General features: G+C 41.4%; 1 protein-coding gene across 1 annotated transcript in view; it reads left to right on the top strand.

Moving 5' to 3' along the window:
• Window positions 1-21388, top strand: part of WDFY2 (WD repeat and FYVE domain containing 2) — a 57961-nt gene that overhangs the window by 13835 nt on the left and 22738 nt on the right. Inside the window, exons 2-3 of the mRNA XM_075199070.1 lie at window positions 9082-9149; window positions 17970-18043. Coding sequence (XP_075055171.1) covers window positions 9082-9149; window positions 17970-18043 — 142 coding nt within the window. The remainder of the gene's footprint in view (window positions 1-9081; window positions 9150-17969; window positions 18044-21388) is intronic.

Raw genomic sequence — 21388 nt, 5'->3', positions numbered from 1 at the left:
TGCTGTGCTGTGCTGTGCTGTGCTGTGCTGTGCTGTGCTGTGCTGTGCTGTGCTGTGCTGTGCTGTGCTGTGCTGTGCTGTGCTGTGCTGTGCTGTGCTGTGCTGTGCTGTGCTGTGCTGTGCTGTATCAGTCCAGTGGTGCTGCTGGGTCCTGTGCTCTGTCCTTCTGAGGTCAGTGGTGCTGCTGGGTCCTGTGCTCTGTCCTTCTGAGGTCAGTGGTGCTGCTGGGTCCTGTGCTCTGTCCTTCTGAGGTCAGTGGTGCTGCTGGGTCCTGTGCTCTGTCCTTCTGAGGTCAGTGGTGCTGCTGGGTCCTGTGCTCTGTCCTTCTGAGGTCAGTGGTGCTGCTGGGTCCTGTGCTCTGTCCTTCTGAGGTCAGTGGTGCTGCTGGGTCCTGTGCTCTGTCCTTCTGAGGTCAGTGGTGCTGCTGGGTCCTGTGCTCTGTCCTTCTGAGGTCAGTGGTGCTGCTGGGTCCTGTGCTCTGTCCTTCTGAGGTCAGTGGTGCTGCTGGGTCCTGTGCTCTGTCCTTCTGAGGTCAGTGGTGCTGCTGGGTCCTGTGCTCTGTCCTTCTGAGGTCAGTGGTGCTGCTGGGTCCTGTGCTCTGTCCTTCTGAGGTCAGTGGTGCTGCTGGGTCCTGTGCTCTGTCCTTCTGAGGTCAGTGGTGCTGCTGGGTCCTGTGCTCTGTCCTTCTGAGGTCAGTGGTGCTGCTGGGTCCTGTGCTCTGTCCTTCTGAGGTCAGTGGTGCTGCTGGGTCCTGTGCTCTGTCCTTCTGAGGTCAGTGGTGCTGCTGGGTCCTGTGCTCTGTCCTTCTGAGGTCAGTGGTGCTGCTGGGTCCTGTGCTCTGTCCTTCTGAGGTCAGTGGTGCTGCTGGGTCCTGTGCTCTGTCCTTCTGAGGTCAGTGGTGCTGCTGGGTCCTGTGCTCTGTCCTTCTGAGGTCAGTGGTGCTGCTGGGTCCTGTGCTCTGTCCTTCTGAGGTCAGTGGTGCTGCTGGGTCCTGTGCTCTGTCCTTCTGAGGTCAGTGGTGCTGCTGGGTCCTGTGCTCTGTCCTTCTGAGGTCAGTGGTGCTGCTGGGTCCTGTGCTCTGTCCTTCTGAGGTCAGTGGTGCTGCTGGGTCCTGTGCTGTGTCCTGTTCAGTCCAGTGGTGCTGTGTCCTGTGCTCTGTGCTTCTAAGGGCATAGTTATTTCCCCAATATTCCCCTGTGTTTAAAAAAATAAAAAAAAGTTTTTTTAAAAAATACCAAAAACTACTTTAATATTTTTTAATTACCACAAAATTTTCACAACCAATCCTGCAGTATAAGCCCATTGGTACTGCAATATTACCAAGTTCACACATTCAGCAGTAAAAGTCCAGTGGTACTGCAATATTACAAAGTTTACACATTCTGCAGTATCAGTCCAGTGGTGCTGTGTCCTGTGCTCTGTCCTGCTGAGTTCCGTAGTGCTGCTTGGTCCTGTGCCGTGTCCTGTTCAGTCCAGTGGTGCTGTGTCCTGTGCTCTGTGCTTCTAAGGGCATAGTTATTTCCCCATTATTCCCAAGTTTTTAAAAAATAAAAAAAAAGTAAAAAAAAAAAAAAAATTTAAAAAAAAAAAAAATATATAATAATTATTACCAAATTTGCAAAACCAATCCAGCATTATAAGTCCATTGGTACTGCAATATTACCAAGTTCACACATTCTGCAGTATCAGTCCAGTGGTGCTGTGTCCTGTGCTCTGTCCTGCTGAGTTCCGTAGTGCTGCTGGGTCCTGTGCCGTGTCCTGTTCAGTCCAGTGGTGCTGTGTCCTGTGCTCAGTGCTTCTAAGGGCATAGTTATTTCCCCATTATTCCCAAGTTTTTAAAAAATAAAAAAAAAGTAAAAAAAAATAAAAAATTAAAAAAAAAAAAAAATATATAATAATTATAACCAAATTTGCAAAACCAATCCAGCATTATAAGTCCATTGGTACTGCAATATTACCAAGTTCACACATTCTGCAGTATCAGTCCAGTGGTGCTGTGTCCTGTGCTCTGTCCTGCTGAGTTCTGTAGTGCTGCTGGGTCCTGTGCCGTGTCCTGTTCAGTCCAGTGGTGCTGTGTCCTGTGCTCTGTGCTTCTAAGGGCATAGTTATTTCCCCACTATTCCCAAGTTTTTTAAAAATAAGAAAAAAGTAAAAAAAAAAAAAAATTTAAAAAAAAAAAAAAATATATAATAATTATAACCAAATTTGCAAAACCAATCCAGCATTATAAGTCCATTGGTACTGCAATATTACCAAGTTCACACATTCTGCAGTATCTTGTGCTACATATAATGGAGACCAAAAATTTGGAGGATAAAGTAGGGAAAGATCAAGACCCACTTCCTCCTAATGCTGAAGCTGCTGCCACTAGTCATGACATAGACGATGAAATGCCATCAACGTCGTCTTCCAAGCCCGATGCCCAATCTCGTAGTACCGGGCATGTAAAATCCAAAAAGCCCAAGTTAAGAAAAAGTAGCAAAAAGAGAAACTTAAAATCATCTGAGGAGAAACGTAAAGTTGCCAATATGCCATTTACGACACGGAGTGGCAAGGAACGGCTTAGGCCCTGGCCCGTGTTCATGACTAGTGGTTCAGCTTCACCCACGGATCTTAGCCCTCCTCCTCCTCCCCCCCCTACAAAAAATTGAAGAGAGTTATGCTGTCAGCAACAAAACAGCAAACAACTCTGCCTTCTAAAGAGAAATTATCACAAATCCCCAAGGCGAGTCCAAGGGTGTTGGTGGTTGTCAAGCCTTACCTTCCCATCACTGTACGGGAAGAGGTGGCTCGGGAGGAGGCTATTGATGATGTAGCTGGCGCTGTGGAGGAACTTGATGATGAGGATGGTGATGTGGTTATTGTAAATGAGGCACCAGGGGGGGAAACAGCTGTCCATGGGATGAAAAAGCCCATCGTCATGCCTGGTCAGAAGACCAAAAAATGCACCTCTTCGGTCTGGAGTTATTTTTATCCAAATCCAGACAATCAATGTATGGCAATATGTAGCTTATGTAAAGCTCAAATAAGCAGGGGTAAGGATCTTGCCCACCTAGGAACATCCTCCCTTATACGTCACCTGAATAACCTTCATAGTTCAGTGGTTAGTTCAGGAACTGGGGCTAGGACCCTCATCGGTACAGGGACACCTAAATCCCGTGGTCCAGTTGGATACACACCAGCAACACCCTCCTCGTCAACTTCCTCCACAATCTCCATCAGATTCAGTCCTGCAGCCCAAGTCAGCAGCCAGACTGAGTCCTCCTCAATACGGGATTCATCCGAGGAATCCTGCAGCGGTACGCCTACTACTGCCACTGCTGCTGTTGCTGCTGTTAGTCGGTCATCTTCCCAGAGGGGAAGTCGTAAGACCGCTAAGTCTTTCACCAAACAATTGACCGTCCAACAGTCGTTTGCCATGACCACCAAATACGATAGTAGTCACCCTATTGCAAAGCGTATAACTGCGGCTGTAACTGCAATGTTGGTGTTAGACGTGCGCCCGGTGTCCGCCATCAGTGGAGTGGGATTTAGAGGGTTGATGGAGGTATTGTGTCCCCGGTACCAAATCCCCTCGAGATTCCACTTCACTAGGCAGGCGATACCAAAAATGTACAGAGAAGTACGATCAAGTGTCCTCAGTGCTCTTAAAAATGCGGTTGTACCCACTGTCCACTTAACCATGGACATGTGGACAAGTGGTTCTGGGCAAACGAAGGACTATATGACTGTGACAGCCCACTGGGTAGATGCATCCCCTTCCGCAGCAACAGCAACAGCTGCATCAGTAGCAGCATCTACAAAATGGCTGCTCATGCAAAGGCAGGCAACATTGTGCATTACAGGCTTTAATAAGAGGCACAACGCTGACAACATATTAGAGAAAATGAGGGAAATTATCTCCCAGTGGCTTACCCCACTTAGACTCTCATGGGGATTTGTGGTGTCAGACAATGCCAGTAACATTGTGCGGGCATTAAATATGGGCAATTTCCAGCACGTCCCATGTTTTGCCCACACCATTAATTTGGTGGTGCAGCATTACCTCAAGAGTGACAGGGGTGTGCAGGAGATGCTTGCGGTGGCCCGCAAAATTGCTGGACACTTTCGGCATTCAGCCAGTGCCTACCGCAGACTAGAGGCACATCAAAAAAGCTTGAACCTGCCCTGCCATCACCTCAAACAAGAGGTTATGACGCGCTGGAACTCCACCCTCTATATGCTGCAGAGGATGGAGGAGCAGCAAAAGGCCATTCAGGCCTACACAGCCACCTACGACATAGGCAAAGGAGTGGGGATGCGCCTGAGTCAAGCGCAGTGGAGACTGATTTCCGTGTTGTGCAAGGTTCTGCAGCCATTTGAACTTGCCACACGAGAAGTCAGTTCCGACACTGCCAGCTTGAGTCAGGTCATTCCCCTGATCAGGCTGTTGCAGAAGCAGCTGGAGAAAGTGAGGGAGGAGCTGGTAAGCCATTGCGATTACAGCAAGCATGTAGCTCTTGTGGATGTAGCCCTTCGTACGCTTTGCCAGGATCCGAGGGTGGTCAGTGTTTTAAAGTCAGAGGAATACATTCTGGCCACCGTGCTCGATCCTCGGTTTAAAGCGTATGTTGTGTCTCTGTTTCCGGCGGACACAAGTCTACAGTGGTGCAAAGACCTGCTGGTCAGGAGATTGTCCTCTGAAGAGGACCGTGACATGCCAACAGCTCCACCCTCATTTTCTTCCACATCTATGGCTGCGAGGAAAAAGCTCAGTTTTCCCAAAAGAGGCACTGGCGGGGATGCTGATAACATCTGGTCCGGACTGAAGGACCTGCCAACCATTGCAGACATGTCTACTCTCGCTGCATTGGATGCTGTCACAATAGAAAAAATTGTGGATGATTACTTTGCTGACACCATCCAAGTAGACATGTCAGACAGTCCATATTGTTACTGGCAGGAAAAAAAGGCAGTTTGGAAGCCCCTGTACAAACTGGCTCTATTTTACCTGAGTTGTCCCCCCTCCAGTGTTTACTCGGAAAGAGTTTTTAGTGCAGCGGGGAACCTGGTCAGTGAGCGGCGAAGGAGGTTGCTTCCTCACAACGTTGAAAAAATGATGTTTATAAAAATGAATAATCAATTCCTCAATGAAGTACAGCACTGCCCTCCAGATACTACAGAGGGACCTGTGGTTGTGGAGTCCAGCGGGGACGAATTGATAATGTGTGATGAGGAGGAAGTACACACTGTAGGGGGAGAGGAATCAGAGGTTGAGGATGAGGACGACATCTTGCCTCAGTAGAGCCTGTTTAGTCTGTACAGGGAGAGATGAATAGCTTTTTTGGTGTGGGGGCCCAAACAAACCAATCATTTCAGCCAAAGTTGTTTGGTAGGCCCTGTCGCTGAAATGATTGGTTTGTTAAAGTGTGCATGTCCTATTTCAACAACATAAGGGTGGGTGTGAGGGCCCAAGGACAATTCCATCTTGGAACTTTTTTTTTTGCATTATATGACCAATCAACAGTCGTTTGCCATGTTCAAAAAGTAAAACCAAATTTAAAAAAATTCAAGAAATTAAACCAAAAGTAAAATGCCGTGTCATAATTTAAAACAAGAGGTATTGACGTGCTCTAAAACTACTGTATTGTTGTTTATATTTTATAAACACTACACTTGAAAGCTTGAGTCTTTCAATAAAAAAGTAACTGTCCATTGCACGAATATTTGCAACAGGGACAATTTTAGGGTTAAGAAAGTCAACTAATAACACTTCGACGCTGTCTGTCTTTATAAACACTACACTTGGAAGTTGGAGGAGGTATTGTGGCCCCGGCACCAAATTTACTACCGGGGCCACTCCACTGTGCAGTCCATATTTAGGTGTATCAGATATTAAACAACGGTGACAGTTGATGCCCAATTTTTTAATTATATTGTGGCCTCGGTACCAAATTGTGTACCGGGGCCACCACACTACGCAGTCCAGATACTTGTTTGGTGGAATTCAGACCAGTTGAGGGTTTTATTATTATATTGTGGGGACCACTCTATCTATACCACACTACAACTCTATACCACTCTATTTCCTACTTTAATTCTATTTAATTCTATTTCCTACTTTAATTCTATTACTAATTAATTACCATAAAGAGGAACAAAATAAACCAATTTTACCAAAAGTATAATATGACTTAGACTTACAAACACTACACTTTAAAGATCGTGCCTTTAAATGAAAAAGTCAGTCTTCATTGCACGACTATGTGCAACAGGGACATTTTTTTGGGTTTACAAAGTCAAACAATAACACTTCGACCCTGTCTGTCTGGGGTCTCTCAATGACGAATTGTCTGTAGCATGTTTGGAGGAGGTATTGTGGCCCCGGTACCAAACTGTGTACCGGGGCCACCACACTACGCAGTCAAGATACTTGTTTGGTGGAATTCAGACCAGTTGAGGGTTTTATTATTATATTGTGTGGACCACTCTATCTATACCACACTACAACTCTATACCACTCTATTTCCTACTTTAATTCTATTTAATTCTATTTCCTACTTTAATTCTATTACTAATTAATTACCATAAAGAGGAACAAAATAAACCAATTTTACCAAAAGTATAATATGACTTAGACTTACAAACACTACACTTTAAAGATCGTGCCTTTAAATGAAAAAGTCAGTCTTCATTGCACGACTATGTGCAACAGGGACATTTTTTTGGGTTTACAAAGTCAAACAATAACACTTCGACCCTGTCTGTCTGGGGTCTCTCAATGACGAATTGTCTGTAGCATGTTTGGAGGAGGTATTGTGGCCCCGGTACCAAACTGTGTACCGGGGCCACCACACTACGCAGTCAAGATACTTGTTTGGTGGAATTCAGACCAGTTGAGGGTTTTATTATTATATTGTGTGGACCACTCTATCTATACCACACTACAACTCTATACCACTCTATTTCCTACTTTAATTCTATTTAATTCTATTTCCTACTTTAATTCTATTACTAATTAATTACCATAAAGAGGAACAAAATAAACCAATTTTACCAAAAGTATAATATGACTTAGACTTACAAACACTACACTTTAAAGATCGTGCCTTTAAATGAAAAAGTCAGTCTTCATTGCACGACTATGTGCAACAGGGACATTTTTTTGGGTTTACAAAGTCAAACAATAACACTTCGACCCTGTCTGTCTGGGGTCTCTCAATGACGAATTGTCTGTAGCATGTTTGGAGGAGGTATTGTGGCCCCGGTATCAAATTGGGTACCGGGGCCACCCCACTATGCAGTCCAGATACTTGTTTGGTGGAATTCCGACACGTGGAGGGTTTTTTAATTATATTGTGGCCTCGGTACCAAATTGTGTACCGGGGCCACCACACTACGCAGTCAAGATAGATAGATGCGTATTGCGTATCATAGATAAAGTACATTCAGTGGTGTGGGGCAAATTGAAAAATATTCCAAATGCACTGACATTATCAAAAACAAGAGGTTGTCACACGCTAAAACTCCAACATGTATATGATGGAGAGGATGGAGGAGCAGCCGTATGTGTAGTGTAATGCAGATCTGTTGAAGGTTTTTTATATATTTTATTGTGGTGCCCAGTGCCCACTCCTCTACGCAGTCCAGATACATTTATTGGTGCGAATCATAAAAGTTCAGGGTTTTTAATATATCTTGTGGTGACCCACTCCTCTACGCAGTCCAGGTACATTTATTGGTGCGATTCATAAAAGTTCAGGGTTTTTAATAGATATTGTGGTAACCCACTCCTCTACGCAGTCCAGGTACATTTATTGGTGCGAATCATAAAAGTTCAGGGTTTTTAATATATCTTGTGGTGACCCACTCCTCTACGCAGTCCAGGTACAATTATTGGTGCGAATCATAAAAGTTCAGGGTTTTTAAGATATTGTGGTGACCCACTCCTCTACGCAGTCCAGGTACAATTATTGGTGCGAATCATAAAAGTTCAGGGTTTTTAAGATATTGTGGTGACCCACTCCTCTACGCAGTCCAGGTACAATTATTGGTGCGAATCATAAAAGTTCAGGGTTTTTAAGATATTGTGGTGACCCACTCCTCTACGCAGTCCAGGTACAATTATTGGTGCGAATCATAAAAGTTCAGGGTTTTTAATATATTGTGGTGACCCACTCCTCTACGCAGTCCAGGTACAATTATTGGTGCGAATCATAAAAGTTCAGGGTTTTTAATATATTGTGGTGACCCACTCCTCTACGCAGTCCAGGTACAATTATTGGTGCGAATCATAAAAGTTCAGGGTTTTTAAGATATTGTGGTGACCCACTCCTCTACGCAGTCCAGGTACATTTATTGGTGCGAATCATAAAAGTTCAGGGTTTTTAAGATATTGTGGTGACCCACTCCTCTACGCAGTCCAGGTACATTTATTGGTGCGAATCATAAAAGTTCAGGGTTTTTAAGATATTGTGGTGACCCACTCCTCTACGCAGTCCAGGTACATTTATTGGTGCGATTCATAAAAGTTCAGGGTTTTTAATATATATTGTGGTGACCCACTCCTCTACGCAGTCCAGAAAGATACCTTGTTGCAACGTTTTGGACTAATAACTATATTGTGAGGTGTTCAGAATACACTGTAAATTAGTGGAAATGCTTGTTATTGAATGTTATTGAGGTTAATAATAGCCTAGGAGTGAAAATAAGCCCAAAAACTTGATTTTTAAACTTTTTATGTTTTTTTCAAAAAAAATCCGAATCCAATACCTTAAATCCGAACCGAGACCTTTCGTCAAGTGTTTTGCGAGACAAATCCGAACCTCAAAAATAACGAAAATCCGGATCCAAAACACAAAACACGAGACCTCAAAAGTCGCCGGTGCACATCCCTAATGACAACCAATTCCAAATCATCTTTTGTTCAAATAAAAGCTGTAGACACTGTTTATTTTTTTTCTAAATGGACAGTGCAGTTTACTTGTGATCCTTTATTAAATCTGAAAAAGTAAAATAAAATGAGTACTGAAAAACAGTAGTAATGTCCTGATTTACTCTGCATTCTTGTGTTTTATAACCATTCCTTCTCCATTGTTTCAGGACCGTACGTGTTTGGATGAAGAGGGACAGTGGTCAGTACTGGCCCAGTATTTATCATGCTATGCCAGGTAAGCCTGTGTAACGTTTAAGACCATGACAACATATCGGTACTATTTTCATTCTTAACTTGTGAAATGATTGGTGCGCCAACCCAGGAGTAATAAGACAATGATATGTGACTCATAAATGTGCTTGCCAAAATCAGTATGCAGATTTGTGACATAAGCTGTATATTAATATATGGTTCACATGCCATGCATTGTTCTCTAATGGTCATCACTGTCCCAAATGTGCAAGGTCGGTAGATTTGACTAGTGTTACTTATGTTCTGTGTGGTTGTTGCAATTCTCCATAAATACTCTTATAATACACAAGTGATGCGTTAATTTAGGACCTGCGGCTTTCCAGGTGTTGTGAAACTACAAGTACCAGCATGCACTGCCAGCTATCGACTGGCTATCTACTGGCAAAGCGTGCTGAGGCTTGTAGTTCCACAACACTTGGAGAGCCACAGGTTGGCCAGTCCTGATCTAGGATGTAACAAACGTGAGTTCTGATGGCATTGATTCAGTGCTCATTCGGAAACGTCTGCCTTGTAACGAATAGTGCACTCCCTACTGTGAATTATTACATATATTAGAAGTCCCCTCAGACATCTGTGCCCTGATCATGTTTTATTGTACCAAAACCCATCGTATTGTGTGATTTGGTATGCACTCCCCACCAGCAGTGTAGGTAGATCTCTGTAGACTGTGCAGAGTTACAATCTGTTCAGCAGAAAAGTTTGTGACTCTTGTGTGCAGCGGTTATGAAAGATGAAGATCACAGATCTGAAGGTAAATTGTGTAGGGATGCTCATCTGGACTTTCAATCATTAGAGACATTGTATCAGAGGTAACATTGCATAGGTGTGTACCCAGCTTTATGTGGGGCCTTCTTCCCGCTGCACATAGATTCATTTGTCTTAAATAGTCTGCAACTATTGATACTTTTAAGCATATGGATAAAAGCAACATGTGAATAACCTAATCTACCAAATCAGCCAATAGGTACTGTTAGATATACCACTGGTCTCCAGTAACCCCCCAAAAAAACAAATACACTGGAATCAAAACACAGCCCCTAACAGCCCTTACATTCCATCAATGAGCAATACAATTTAGGAGGTTATTCATTTTCAATACTTCATTCTATTGTGAAAAGTTTCTTAGTTACCATCGTTTGTGTACCCCACACAACAGATAAAATATAACAGCTTCAAGTAGACATATAACTCTAGTTACAAAGATGCACTCACCAGAGAAACAAAACTTATCCAAGCAATAGAGAGTAGGACCACTTGCCAGGGCTATGGCAGACTGACCATGTATAAGATATGGAGTTGGTTTGTTGATGTCAATAAACCGGGCTCCTCTCCGGAGCGCACAAAGTAGTAAATGTGCTTCTTTCGCTGCAAAGTGAGCGTAAAAGGACCGGATACACACCGCCCAACTAATTCCAACTTTTATTGATCTGTTAATAATAATAATAATAATAATAATAATAATAATAAAAGTTTTATTATTATTATACAGCGGGTGAAAGAAGTATTGACCACATCTACATTTTTCTCAGTAAATATATATTTAATGTGGCTATTGTAATGAAATTTACACCAAATGTCAGCCACAACCCTTGCAATCCACACATGCAAAGAAATCAAACCATAGATGTCCATAAATTTAAGTTTTGTGTAATAATGTGAAATGACACAGGGAAAAAGCATAGAACACTCTAACTGAAATTTATTTATTACTTTGTACAAAAGCCTTTGTTGGTAATGACAGCTTCAAGATGCCTCCTGTATGGAGTACCTAGTCGCATACATTGCTCAGGTGTGATTTTGCCCCACTCTTCAAAACATAGGGCTAGATTTACTAAGCTGCGGGTTTGAAAAAGTGGGGATGTTGCCTATAGAAACCAATCAGATTCTAGCTATCATTTTGTAGAAGGTACTAAATAAATGAAAGCTAGAATCTGATTGGTTGCTATAGGCAACATCCCCACTTTTTTAAACCTGCAGCTTAGTAAATCTAGCCCATAGTCTTCAAATCTTGAAGTTTCTTTGGGCTTCTTCTATGAACTCTGATCTTTAGTTCTTTCTATAGATTTTCAATTGGATTCAAGTCAGGTGATTGGCTGGGCCATTCTAGCAGCTTTATTTTCTTTCTCTGAAACCAACTGAGAGTGTCCTTGGCTGTGTGTTTGGGATCATTGTCTTGCTGAACTGTCCACCCTCGTTTCATCTTCAGCATCCTGGTAGATGGCAGCAGATTTTTATTAAGAATGTATCTGTAAATATTTCCATTCATCCTTCCTTCAATTATATGCAGTGTGCCAGTACCATGTGCAGAAAACCAGCCCCACACCATGATGTTTCCACTTCCAAACTTCACTGTTATTGTGTTTTTGGAGTGATATGCAGTGCTACTTCTCCTCCAAACATAGTGTATATTATGGCATCCAAAGAGTTAAATTTTGCTCTCATCTGACCTCACTATATTCTCCCAGTGTTTCACAGGCTTGTCCAAATGTTGTGTGCAAACTTTAAACGAGCTTCAACATGTTTTTTCTTCAGCAAATGAGTCTTGTGTGGTGAGCGTGCATACAGGTCATGGCGGTTGATTGCATTTCTTATTGTTTTCTTTGAAACAAATGTACCTGCTAATTCCAGGTCTTTCTGAAGCTCTCCACAAGTGGTCCTTGGTTCTTGGACAACTCTTCTGATGTATTTTTTATTTTTTTTTCAATAAATCTTGCGAGGTGCACCTGATTGTGGCCGGTTTATGGTGAAATGATGTTCTTTCCACTTCCAGATTATGGCCCCAACAGTGGTCACTGGAACATTTCGAGGTTTAGAGATCCTTCTGTAACCAATGCCGTCAGTATGTTTTGCAACAATAAGGTAGCAAAGGTCTTGAGAGAGCTTTTTGCTTTTACTCATCATGAGATGTTTCTTGTGTGACACCTTCGTAATGAGACACCTTTTTATAGGCCTTCAGTTGTGGCTGAACCAGCTGGCAGGATTGTTTTCTAAGTACTGATAGATTTCAGCTGGTGTCTTGGCTTTCCATGCCTTTTTGCACCTCCTTTTTCTTCATGTGTTCATTACTTTTTCCCTGTGTCATTTCACATTATTACACCAAACTTTATTGCATAGGTTGTTACTGACGTTTGGTGTAAATTTCCTTACAATAGCCATATTAAATATATTTACTGAGAAAAAATATTGATGTGTTCAATACTTATTTCACCCGCTGTGCGTTTGTGTGCGTGTATATCAATAATTTAGACCATTTTCCTTAAAATTGATCTATGCTGTAAGTGTCAAAAAAGTCCCCCGAACAAAACACGTTTTCTTCAATATCCTGTTGGTTTTGGAGGGCACATTCTGTATTTGCAATTTGATTATTGTGAGATTTATTGATACCTGACAGCGCAAGGATGATTACACTTATTTGGTATTTATTGCTCTTTAAGTAAGTGTGCTTGTGACAGGATGGACCTCCTATGCCACCCTGTCTGTTGTGTTGTTGGGAACTGGCTGGGCTTACCTTGCCACCTCCCCTTTCTTTCTCCCAAATGGACCCTGTAACTGCTGTGGGAGGGGCTCTTGCTGCTGCCACCACTGAACAACTTTGTGGCATCAAGAACCGCTTCCTTATGGGTAACTCTCACTGCTAAGGTACCCTCTTCATAGTACTCTGTGCTGGTACACTTTACCTCTTGCCTTCAGATCAGGGTTACTGTGGATGATTCCCCCAGACCTATCACACTGGCCAGAGCTGCAGGTAGCGGGCAAAGCGTCTGTACTGGATGCAGGGTCCCAACCTCAGAACAACTGGATAATGGATTAGATTTGTTCTAATTTGCATGTCACAGGAATTAAAGCACAGGTAAGTAGTCGTCAAAGCAGGATCTTAAGGCATTGATGGTTTATTATCTCAAATAGTCCTTAGAAGGACAGTTACACATTCCAGTTTGTGGTACTAGCGCTATCTTTCCAGAAGTGTACAGATGGAATAATACATTAAGGTCAAAGAGTGCTTTTTTGTTATACAGTTTTGGACACAGTCTGGCAGGAGTCAACATCGCCCCCTGATCCTAGATGGCTCCGCAAGGTCTGAAATGTTACATCAGATCTCAGGATGTAAAATCCTCCAGACTAGGTGTTAACACGATTTAAGCTTTAACAAAATTGACATCAATCTCTTGATTTCCTGCTTCCTGTCTCAGACACATAGGAACCCCCCCACCCCCCACCCCCCTGTGCCTTCAGGCAAAGGGATGTGTTGGATACTGGATTAAAACGTCTAACTGACTTGAGATTACCTGCCTTCAGACAATCACAGAAAACACATTCCCTCCCCTGGCATATGCCTATGACTCAGAAATCTGTAGATTGCTAATACAGAAATATGAACAGTATCAAAATCAGTACATTTACAATTATATAAATTTTCTACAATATATTATTTCTATGTGATCCAGCCACAGTGCTGTTGAACCTCGCCTGCCTATAGCATTTTCCCCTTTCTTCAGGTTCTGCTGTTTATGGATGGTTGCCATGTTCTTCTTTTTGCAAACCTATTGAGTGCTACGAAATAAAAAAAAAACAAAAAAAAAGAATCATCCAATTTAATACTGCATTGATTTGTTTTTCCAGTTTCCTAATATTTATTAATCTTAATACTTGGACAACAGTAAATTGATGTAAAGAAAAGACATGATTCATTTAAAGCTTGCAGATGTAATCTGTGCAGGGCCGAGGTCCGCATTACAACCCATTTTTTTGGGTTTGAGATCCGCAGATTAATAATCGCTACACTTGAAGAACATGTTATACTATATGTTGTATGGCTCTTGCTGCTGAATGAAACACTGGTTATTCCACTGCTGTGAGATTGTTTGTGCTCAAGCCAGTATTGTTCAGACCAGTCCGAGTCTGATACATTTATCTGTAGTCTTATTGTAGAGTTTCTACTGCAGTTTGCAACGAATGGGTTTGAGCATTGTAAGTAGGTACCTCTAGAACATTTAAAAGGCCAAGAGCTGCCATCACCAATGTTCTAAAAATCTTGCAGTGTAACATTCATTTCCCTGCCTAGTTATGGCAGAGTATATAAAGTTATATCATTAAAAAAAGTTTATAAATGACACCTTTTTGTTTTGAAAGATCTCAGTCTTTTAACTTCCAAGACTTATGAATATAATATCTATACAGTATATACCACTCCTCAGATTGTGAACCCATTGTCTCAGTGTACTTAAGGTTATAAAGAGATGAATGGTACTGTTGGAAGATCTCAGCGAATCATTCTGAGATGAAGTCCTCGTGTTTGTAACCTTTATGATGCCTGATGTCTCTTACAAAGAATACATGATACCACCAAAGAGAGAACAGAGTGATGACCATTATTGATCAGTACTGCTATATAGTATATGTGACTTTGAGAAGAAGGGGTAATCTCACACTACTGATTAACATGCCAGACAAATGCTACTAAAGCTTGGTAAAAGATGTGATACACCTGAATAGGCATTAGGGGGTCCTGGGCCAAATTAATCTTCCCAAAGCACAAACAACCCTCCACGAAGCCTCATTGTCTGGAGAGGAAAGATGTACGTAACCTGTTTATGTATGTGTAGGCACTTGGCACTTTCAGACTAATCACATTGGGTGCCTGATCAGCATTAAATTGTGTTTCCTGTATAGAGGCCGTTGGTCCTTCTGCTTCTAAACTAGTGATTTATTTTTCTGATGAATCAGGCTTTTGGCGTTGAGTAATATAATATTTGAGGCAACCATGGGAGAAAAGTAAAGTGGGATGATACGGGCATTTGGTGTCTAACGGGATACAAAGAGGAAGAGAAGAAAGTGGCAAGGTGGAGAAAAAAAAAAGAGGGGAACCAAAATCAGAGTATGGGGATACAACCAGATGCAATGATATTTATATCTCATTACATAATCAGCAGTGCATTCAATTCTAGGTTAAAAGCAGTAGAGCAATAATGAAAACTAAAACAAACATAATTATCTGAGTAACTGTTAATCTGATCCTCCTAGTAAGGCTCGGTACACACTGGAGAATTTGCCAATCAATCCGTTATCTACAACGATTGTACCTAGGACTGAAGGAGGGTCGGGCAATTCATGCATACACATTACACAAGATTAACCTTCAGTTCTGTGCTCTTCATCTGGTCCTATAGTCATTTAGAGAATGACAGCACAATAATCAGCCATTCATTCATTCATTCATTCCTGTCACACTGATTGTGCACCTTGTTATAGCTATTCACATGTCATAACGAATTTCGTTACCTTCTGTGACTCTGAAACTAAATATTCAGTCTCAGAACGAGCAAATTATTCCATCTACAGGACTATCTACATTTAGTCACCAGGAAATGTTCATTGCTGGCTTTGGCTGAAAAGGCCATGGAGTATATTAACTAAATTGCAGGTTTGGAAAAGTGGAGATGTTGTCTATAGCAACCAATCAGATTCTAGTTGTCATTTTGTAAAATGTACTAAATAAATAACTAGAATCTGGTTGCTATAGGCAACATCTCCACTTTTCAAACCCGCAGTTTAGTAAATATACCCCCATGACTGTGTAAACTCTATGGAGTTTGAGTGCATATACACTACATGATTGGAAGGTGATTGGAACGAGATTATTAAACCGTATGACCAAGCAAATGAAAAGGCAGTCTGCACTTTGGAACGACTATTGTGCATTGTGTAACTATACACACTAATGCAATATGTGACTGAGAGGTGGTTTATTGGTTGATTGGCCCGATAGTTGGCTGAAAGATCTCCAGTGTGTACCTAGCATAGACGTTGCCATCCATTTATTGTATCACTGGTTTCCGCCTCGCAATCCTAGGATGAAGGAGTTAATTTTCCTTTTCTAGAAAGTCCCCTAAAGCCTAGCAGGTCCGGTAGTCGGTCTACATGCACACACAGGTCATTCAACCAAGCCAAACCGAGCGACTAGGCACTTTTTAGATGAGCTATTTGCAGAGTCCCAACAGATGGGCAAGAGGGTTTAACCCGAGGTCCTCCAAGCAAAGTAGTCTTCATTTTGGGAGGGGTGAGATCACTTTTCACTGTCTGCTGAATATAACTACTTAGAGTCGATCTCTGAGCCTCACAGTGTGCAAAGGGAGGCTGAGCTCCCATCAGTTTATTCACCAGGTGTAAGTGGCTCCATTCCACTCATACTCAGCAGGAGCTTCAGGGTCTTCTTGGAGAGTGTAGTTGTATAAATATTTGTAAAGTGACAATGCCTTTGGACAATATATACCCATGATTTGTGCCTTAGCTGTGTAGTAAAGTACGTCATGCTTTGGTCTAGTTGGATCTGTGCTTTTTTGGCTTGATTTGGAATTGTGTGTCTGAGCTTCTCTCTGATGAGCACATTATTCAGCCGGTTTCTGCTTTCAAGGTTGTCTATTTATTTAATGTTTCTCTCCCCCTCCTTTCATGTGGGCTGCCTCTACTCAAGCCACAAATTACTCCGTAATCCCAAAGTCATGAATATTAAACTGCTACAGAAATAGTACTAATTCTCCCACCAACTTGTTTTCCTCTCTATCCTGAGGTCAATAAAGACAACTTGGCCAATTTGCGGGGCAATCTTTGTGTTTCTCAATGGGCGGATGTTATTGCATTATGACTTTAGTACACCACTATACAGTGAAGCTTTGATGCAGATTGGCAGACATGTGGCCAATGAGTGACTGAACTTACTGCCACCACTGGAGATGAATGATCTTTTGCAGATGGACAGTCGGTGTCATGCCCACTTCCTTGCCTCAAATCTGACACCCTGGCTGGGAACCACTGTTCTAGATGCAATGCATAGTACTTGGGCAGCTAAAAGATGGTTGTCTATAAATAAATGTTAACTAACGAGCACTACTAAAAGTGTGCCTACCCAAACACAAATAATAAACACCTGGTCTTCTAATAGAAGCTGAAAACCGTGCCAAAATGGGTCTGATGTTATCACATACACACTTCTTATTCTGCCCCCCAGTTCACTAACTGGCCCCTGTAGTGGTTAACCTTTCAGTACGCTGTCAGACAAGCTGGATATTCTAGAGTCTAGACTAGCTAGCCTGTCTGACAGCGTACATAAATTTTAAGCTTAGCTAGTCTGTATCTATAGTCTAGACTCTAGATACAGACTACCTAAGCTGAAAATAAAACTTAATCAGTGTAACAGACATCTATCCTAGAGGAAAAAGGACTGAGGAGCTGAAGGGTATGGATGGAGCTATCCTAATACTGAATCTATAAATACTGTTAAAAATCAACATGATGCAATGTATTTTTACTAGATCTTTGCACAATATTCTACTTACATTAAAATATTTTGTTTTTATACTGTATAGGAGAATGACATTGTAAAATTACACAGATGTTAAACATTTAAAAACATATATAGGTTTTACAGTAAAGCCTAATTACAGTATACAGTTTTAGCAGACACTATTATAGAGAAAATAATCAGCAAAGATTTGCCAAGGTGTAATGCAACCTCGAATAGTCCCCTACCTGGAAAACCTGACACTTTGATTCTTATATTGGTCACTGTATTATGAAGCAGAATGAACATGCAAGTAGGAAGCTGTCTAATCTGAGCAGATCCTGCAGCAAGATGTACACTAATGTAAGCTGTAGCACATAAAATACACAACAGATACGCTAATGGACAGATTGAAAGAGACACTCGCACTATAATGAGACATAATTGACACTTTTTCACTAGTTGGCGTTGGGCATGTTGGGTACCTCTGCATTGTTAACGTCACCACATGTTCATATCTTTCAGCTCCATGTTCATGCATGTCTTTTAACCCGGAAACCAGGAGGCTGTCCGTAGGTCTAGACAATGGTTCAATCTCCGTAAGTACAAAGTAAATTCTATTTCTTCAATTAAAGCAAGTTTTCTGATCATTGTTAAAGCCGACATTATTGGGGTGGAAGACAACAATAGGTGGACATTAATTATGGGTGGGTCAATTATTGCAACTGGACATAAAATCTACCATACATAAGATTATAAGATTAAAAACTTAAAATGAAATACAGATACAGAGAATTACTTCCAGAATACAAAACAGTAAAACAATACTACTGCACATGATCCATATATAATTACTAACAATACAAAGAGTTGCTCCAGCATACAGAACAATGGAAGCAGCACTATATCCATACATAAATACTATCCAATACGAAGTGTCCCCTCCAGCATACAGAACAATGGAAGCGGCACTATACCTATACATAAATATTATCCAATATGAGGTGTCCCCTCCAGCATACAGAACAATGGAAGTAGCACTATACCTATACATAAATATTATCCAATATGAGGTGTCCCCTCCAGCATACAGAACAATGGAAGCAGCACTATACCCATACATAAATACTATCCAATACTAAGGGTTTCCTCCAGCATACAGAGCAATGGAAGTAGCACTATACCCATACATAAATACTATCCAATGCGAGGTGTCCCCTCCAGCATACAGAGCAATGGAAGTAGCACTATACCCATACATAAATACTATCCAATGCGAGGTGTCCCCTCCAGCATACAGAGCAATGGAAGTAGCACTATACCCATACATAAATACTATCCAATACGTGGTGTCCCCTCCAGCATACATAACAATGGAAGTAGCACTATATCCATACATAAATACTATCCAATACGAAGGGTTCCCTCCAGCATACAGAACAATGGAAGCAGCACTATACCCATACATAAATACTATCCAATACGAGGTGTCCCCTCCAGCATACAGAACAATGGAAGCAGCACTAAACCCATACATAAATACTATCCAATACGAAGAGTTCCTCCAGCATACAGAACAATGGAAGCGTCACTATACCCATACATAAATACTATCCAATATGAGGTGTCCCCTCCAGCATACAGAGCAATGGAAACAGTACTATACCCATACATAAAGAATAATCATGAATACAGTGAGGTTTACCTCAGATTACATCAAGCTGCTTTTGGTTACGAAGGGGCAAAAATTGTAGTTGCAGTATCTGGCCAAATTAATTTATTTTCCATGTCTCTTACTGGCCCTGATAAGAAACAGGTTTTGTGCAGTGAAATAGTCGGGAAAACAAAGATGCAAACGGACCGGAAAACAATGCAGCCGACCTCTTGTTGCAGCATGACCTACATGGGACAGTAAGCCCTCCCTTCTCGTGTTCTGTGGATGTTACCGAGCATGTCTAACTCACTACTCCTGCAATCTTATGGTGTGTGTGTGTGTATGTGTGTATATATATATATGTATATATATATATATATATATATATATATATATATATATATATATATATATATATATATATATATATATATTTATATATATATATATATATTTATATATATATATATATATAATTTTTTATTATACTTTCACAGATATTGTAGCCCATTCACTCCTATCTTCAATGCCCAATTGTGTTACCGCATATTGTCCGCTTCTCGTTCACCTAGAATGCATATTGTCACTAGATGCCCTTGTACCACAGGCCTCCTCTCCATTTGTTACCACTTTTTTTATTTTTTTAGTGCCCTTCACCTCAAGGACTCATTCTCACACACACACACACACACACACACACACACACACACACACACACACACACACACACACACACACACACACACACACACACACACACACACACACGATTATAAGGCACATGTGTGATTTAGATGCGATTTTGTGATGCGTTTGTGCTTTTCGTGCAATGCAGTTTTACTGGTTTAATTTATAGCGCTAGTAGATGCATTAACAGTAGAGAATTGGGGCATACTGTTATAATATTTTAAATACAGTGTTTGTGGGAATAACCTATTTATTAAGATGTGAAAAGCCCAGTAAAACTGGATAGGTGGGATCCAGCCCCAAAGAATGTTTGAGTAGAGCAGCCTTCTGGGCATCAGATTATGTTACAAATTGTATAAGAAATATCCAGAGAGTGCTTTATTAGTAATACAAACCCTCTTCATAAAAGAAGACATTCACAAGATTCATAGTAAGTCATGGACTTTCTCCTACCCCCACCCTGCTTGCACCTCCTTGTGTCTGTCCCTTCCTGCGGCAGTGTTATCTGTCCTATGCGGTTGACAACATCGGCGTTTCCTACCTGTGAGTAAAAGAAAAAAAATACTTTTCTTGTAGGTAGAAAACAAATATTCATAAGTACAAACTACTCCACAGGGATATGCTATTTTCATGGCAGGCGAAAGACGAGGTGAGGGATTAAGATCTTCTGGATGTGGAAGTGAATAGGACAACTGATTGGACAGCCATGACATCCATCCAATCGTCTCTTCCTTTTGTAGAACATTGAATGTCCTGTCCCGTAGATTCCTGTAGTGCTGAATCCTCTTCTGTCTTCTAATTATATTGATGGGGTCTGAATTTTACTGGAAACTGTAACATCTTCCTGTACATAACACAAATACGAAGAAGATAATCAAGAAAGGGAGAGAGATATTGGTAGGGAGAATCCTATTAGGTTTAGCAAGAGTAATGGTAAAATATGTAATATGTAATGCTTCACACTTTACCTGATGCCCATGGTCTGTAACCAGTTCTGCTTTCCAATGTGCAGATCTTGGTGCTCCTGTTGTGTTCTTACACTTCTACTGCACAGATCCCCTCAGGTGGCGTCACCAGACTGGAGGTGACTTATGCACTGTACAGATGTTATTTATAAACCCCTCAGATTTCATGTAATATGCGTCTGTCAATCCTACTTCTAACTGATCCTGAGAATAGCAGTTCTGTATCCTCAAATACCTCCCGAATGTGCTGCTTTATTTAGACATTTCAGGCTTCTGTCTTTGCCTTCCTGACTTTATAAAAAGAGACAATTACAGGTGACCTGAATAGAAGATATGAGATTCACACTGGTATCAAGCTACTGTCACAACTAGCAATTAAATCAACATGGGTGACCGCAATCATGCAAAAGGTAGACAGGAATATAATACTAACATGTATTGTGATGGCGATTGCCTTTTCTTTTTTTTTAATTGCTGCTCTTAACAGTATATGGTACAAAACTGAGGAATTGTATTGACGCCAGCAATATCCATATTATTAGAAAGGTAAGGGGTGGGGGCCGTCTGAGATAGTGAGATAATACAGGTCGGTATCTCAGACATCAGAGGGAGTATCTTTATCTGTGGGACTATTATAA

The sequence above is a fragment of the Mixophyes fleayi genome, chromosome 2, assembly GCF_038048845.1.
Source record: "Mixophyes fleayi isolate aMixFle1 chromosome 2, aMixFle1.hap1, whole genome shotgun sequence".
Classification (NCBI taxonomy): Eukaryota; Metazoa; Chordata; class Amphibia; order Anura; family Limnodynastidae; genus Mixophyes; species Mixophyes fleayi.
Note: the sequence above shows the minus strand (reverse complement) of the source record. Positions and strands in the feature narration are given on the sequence as shown.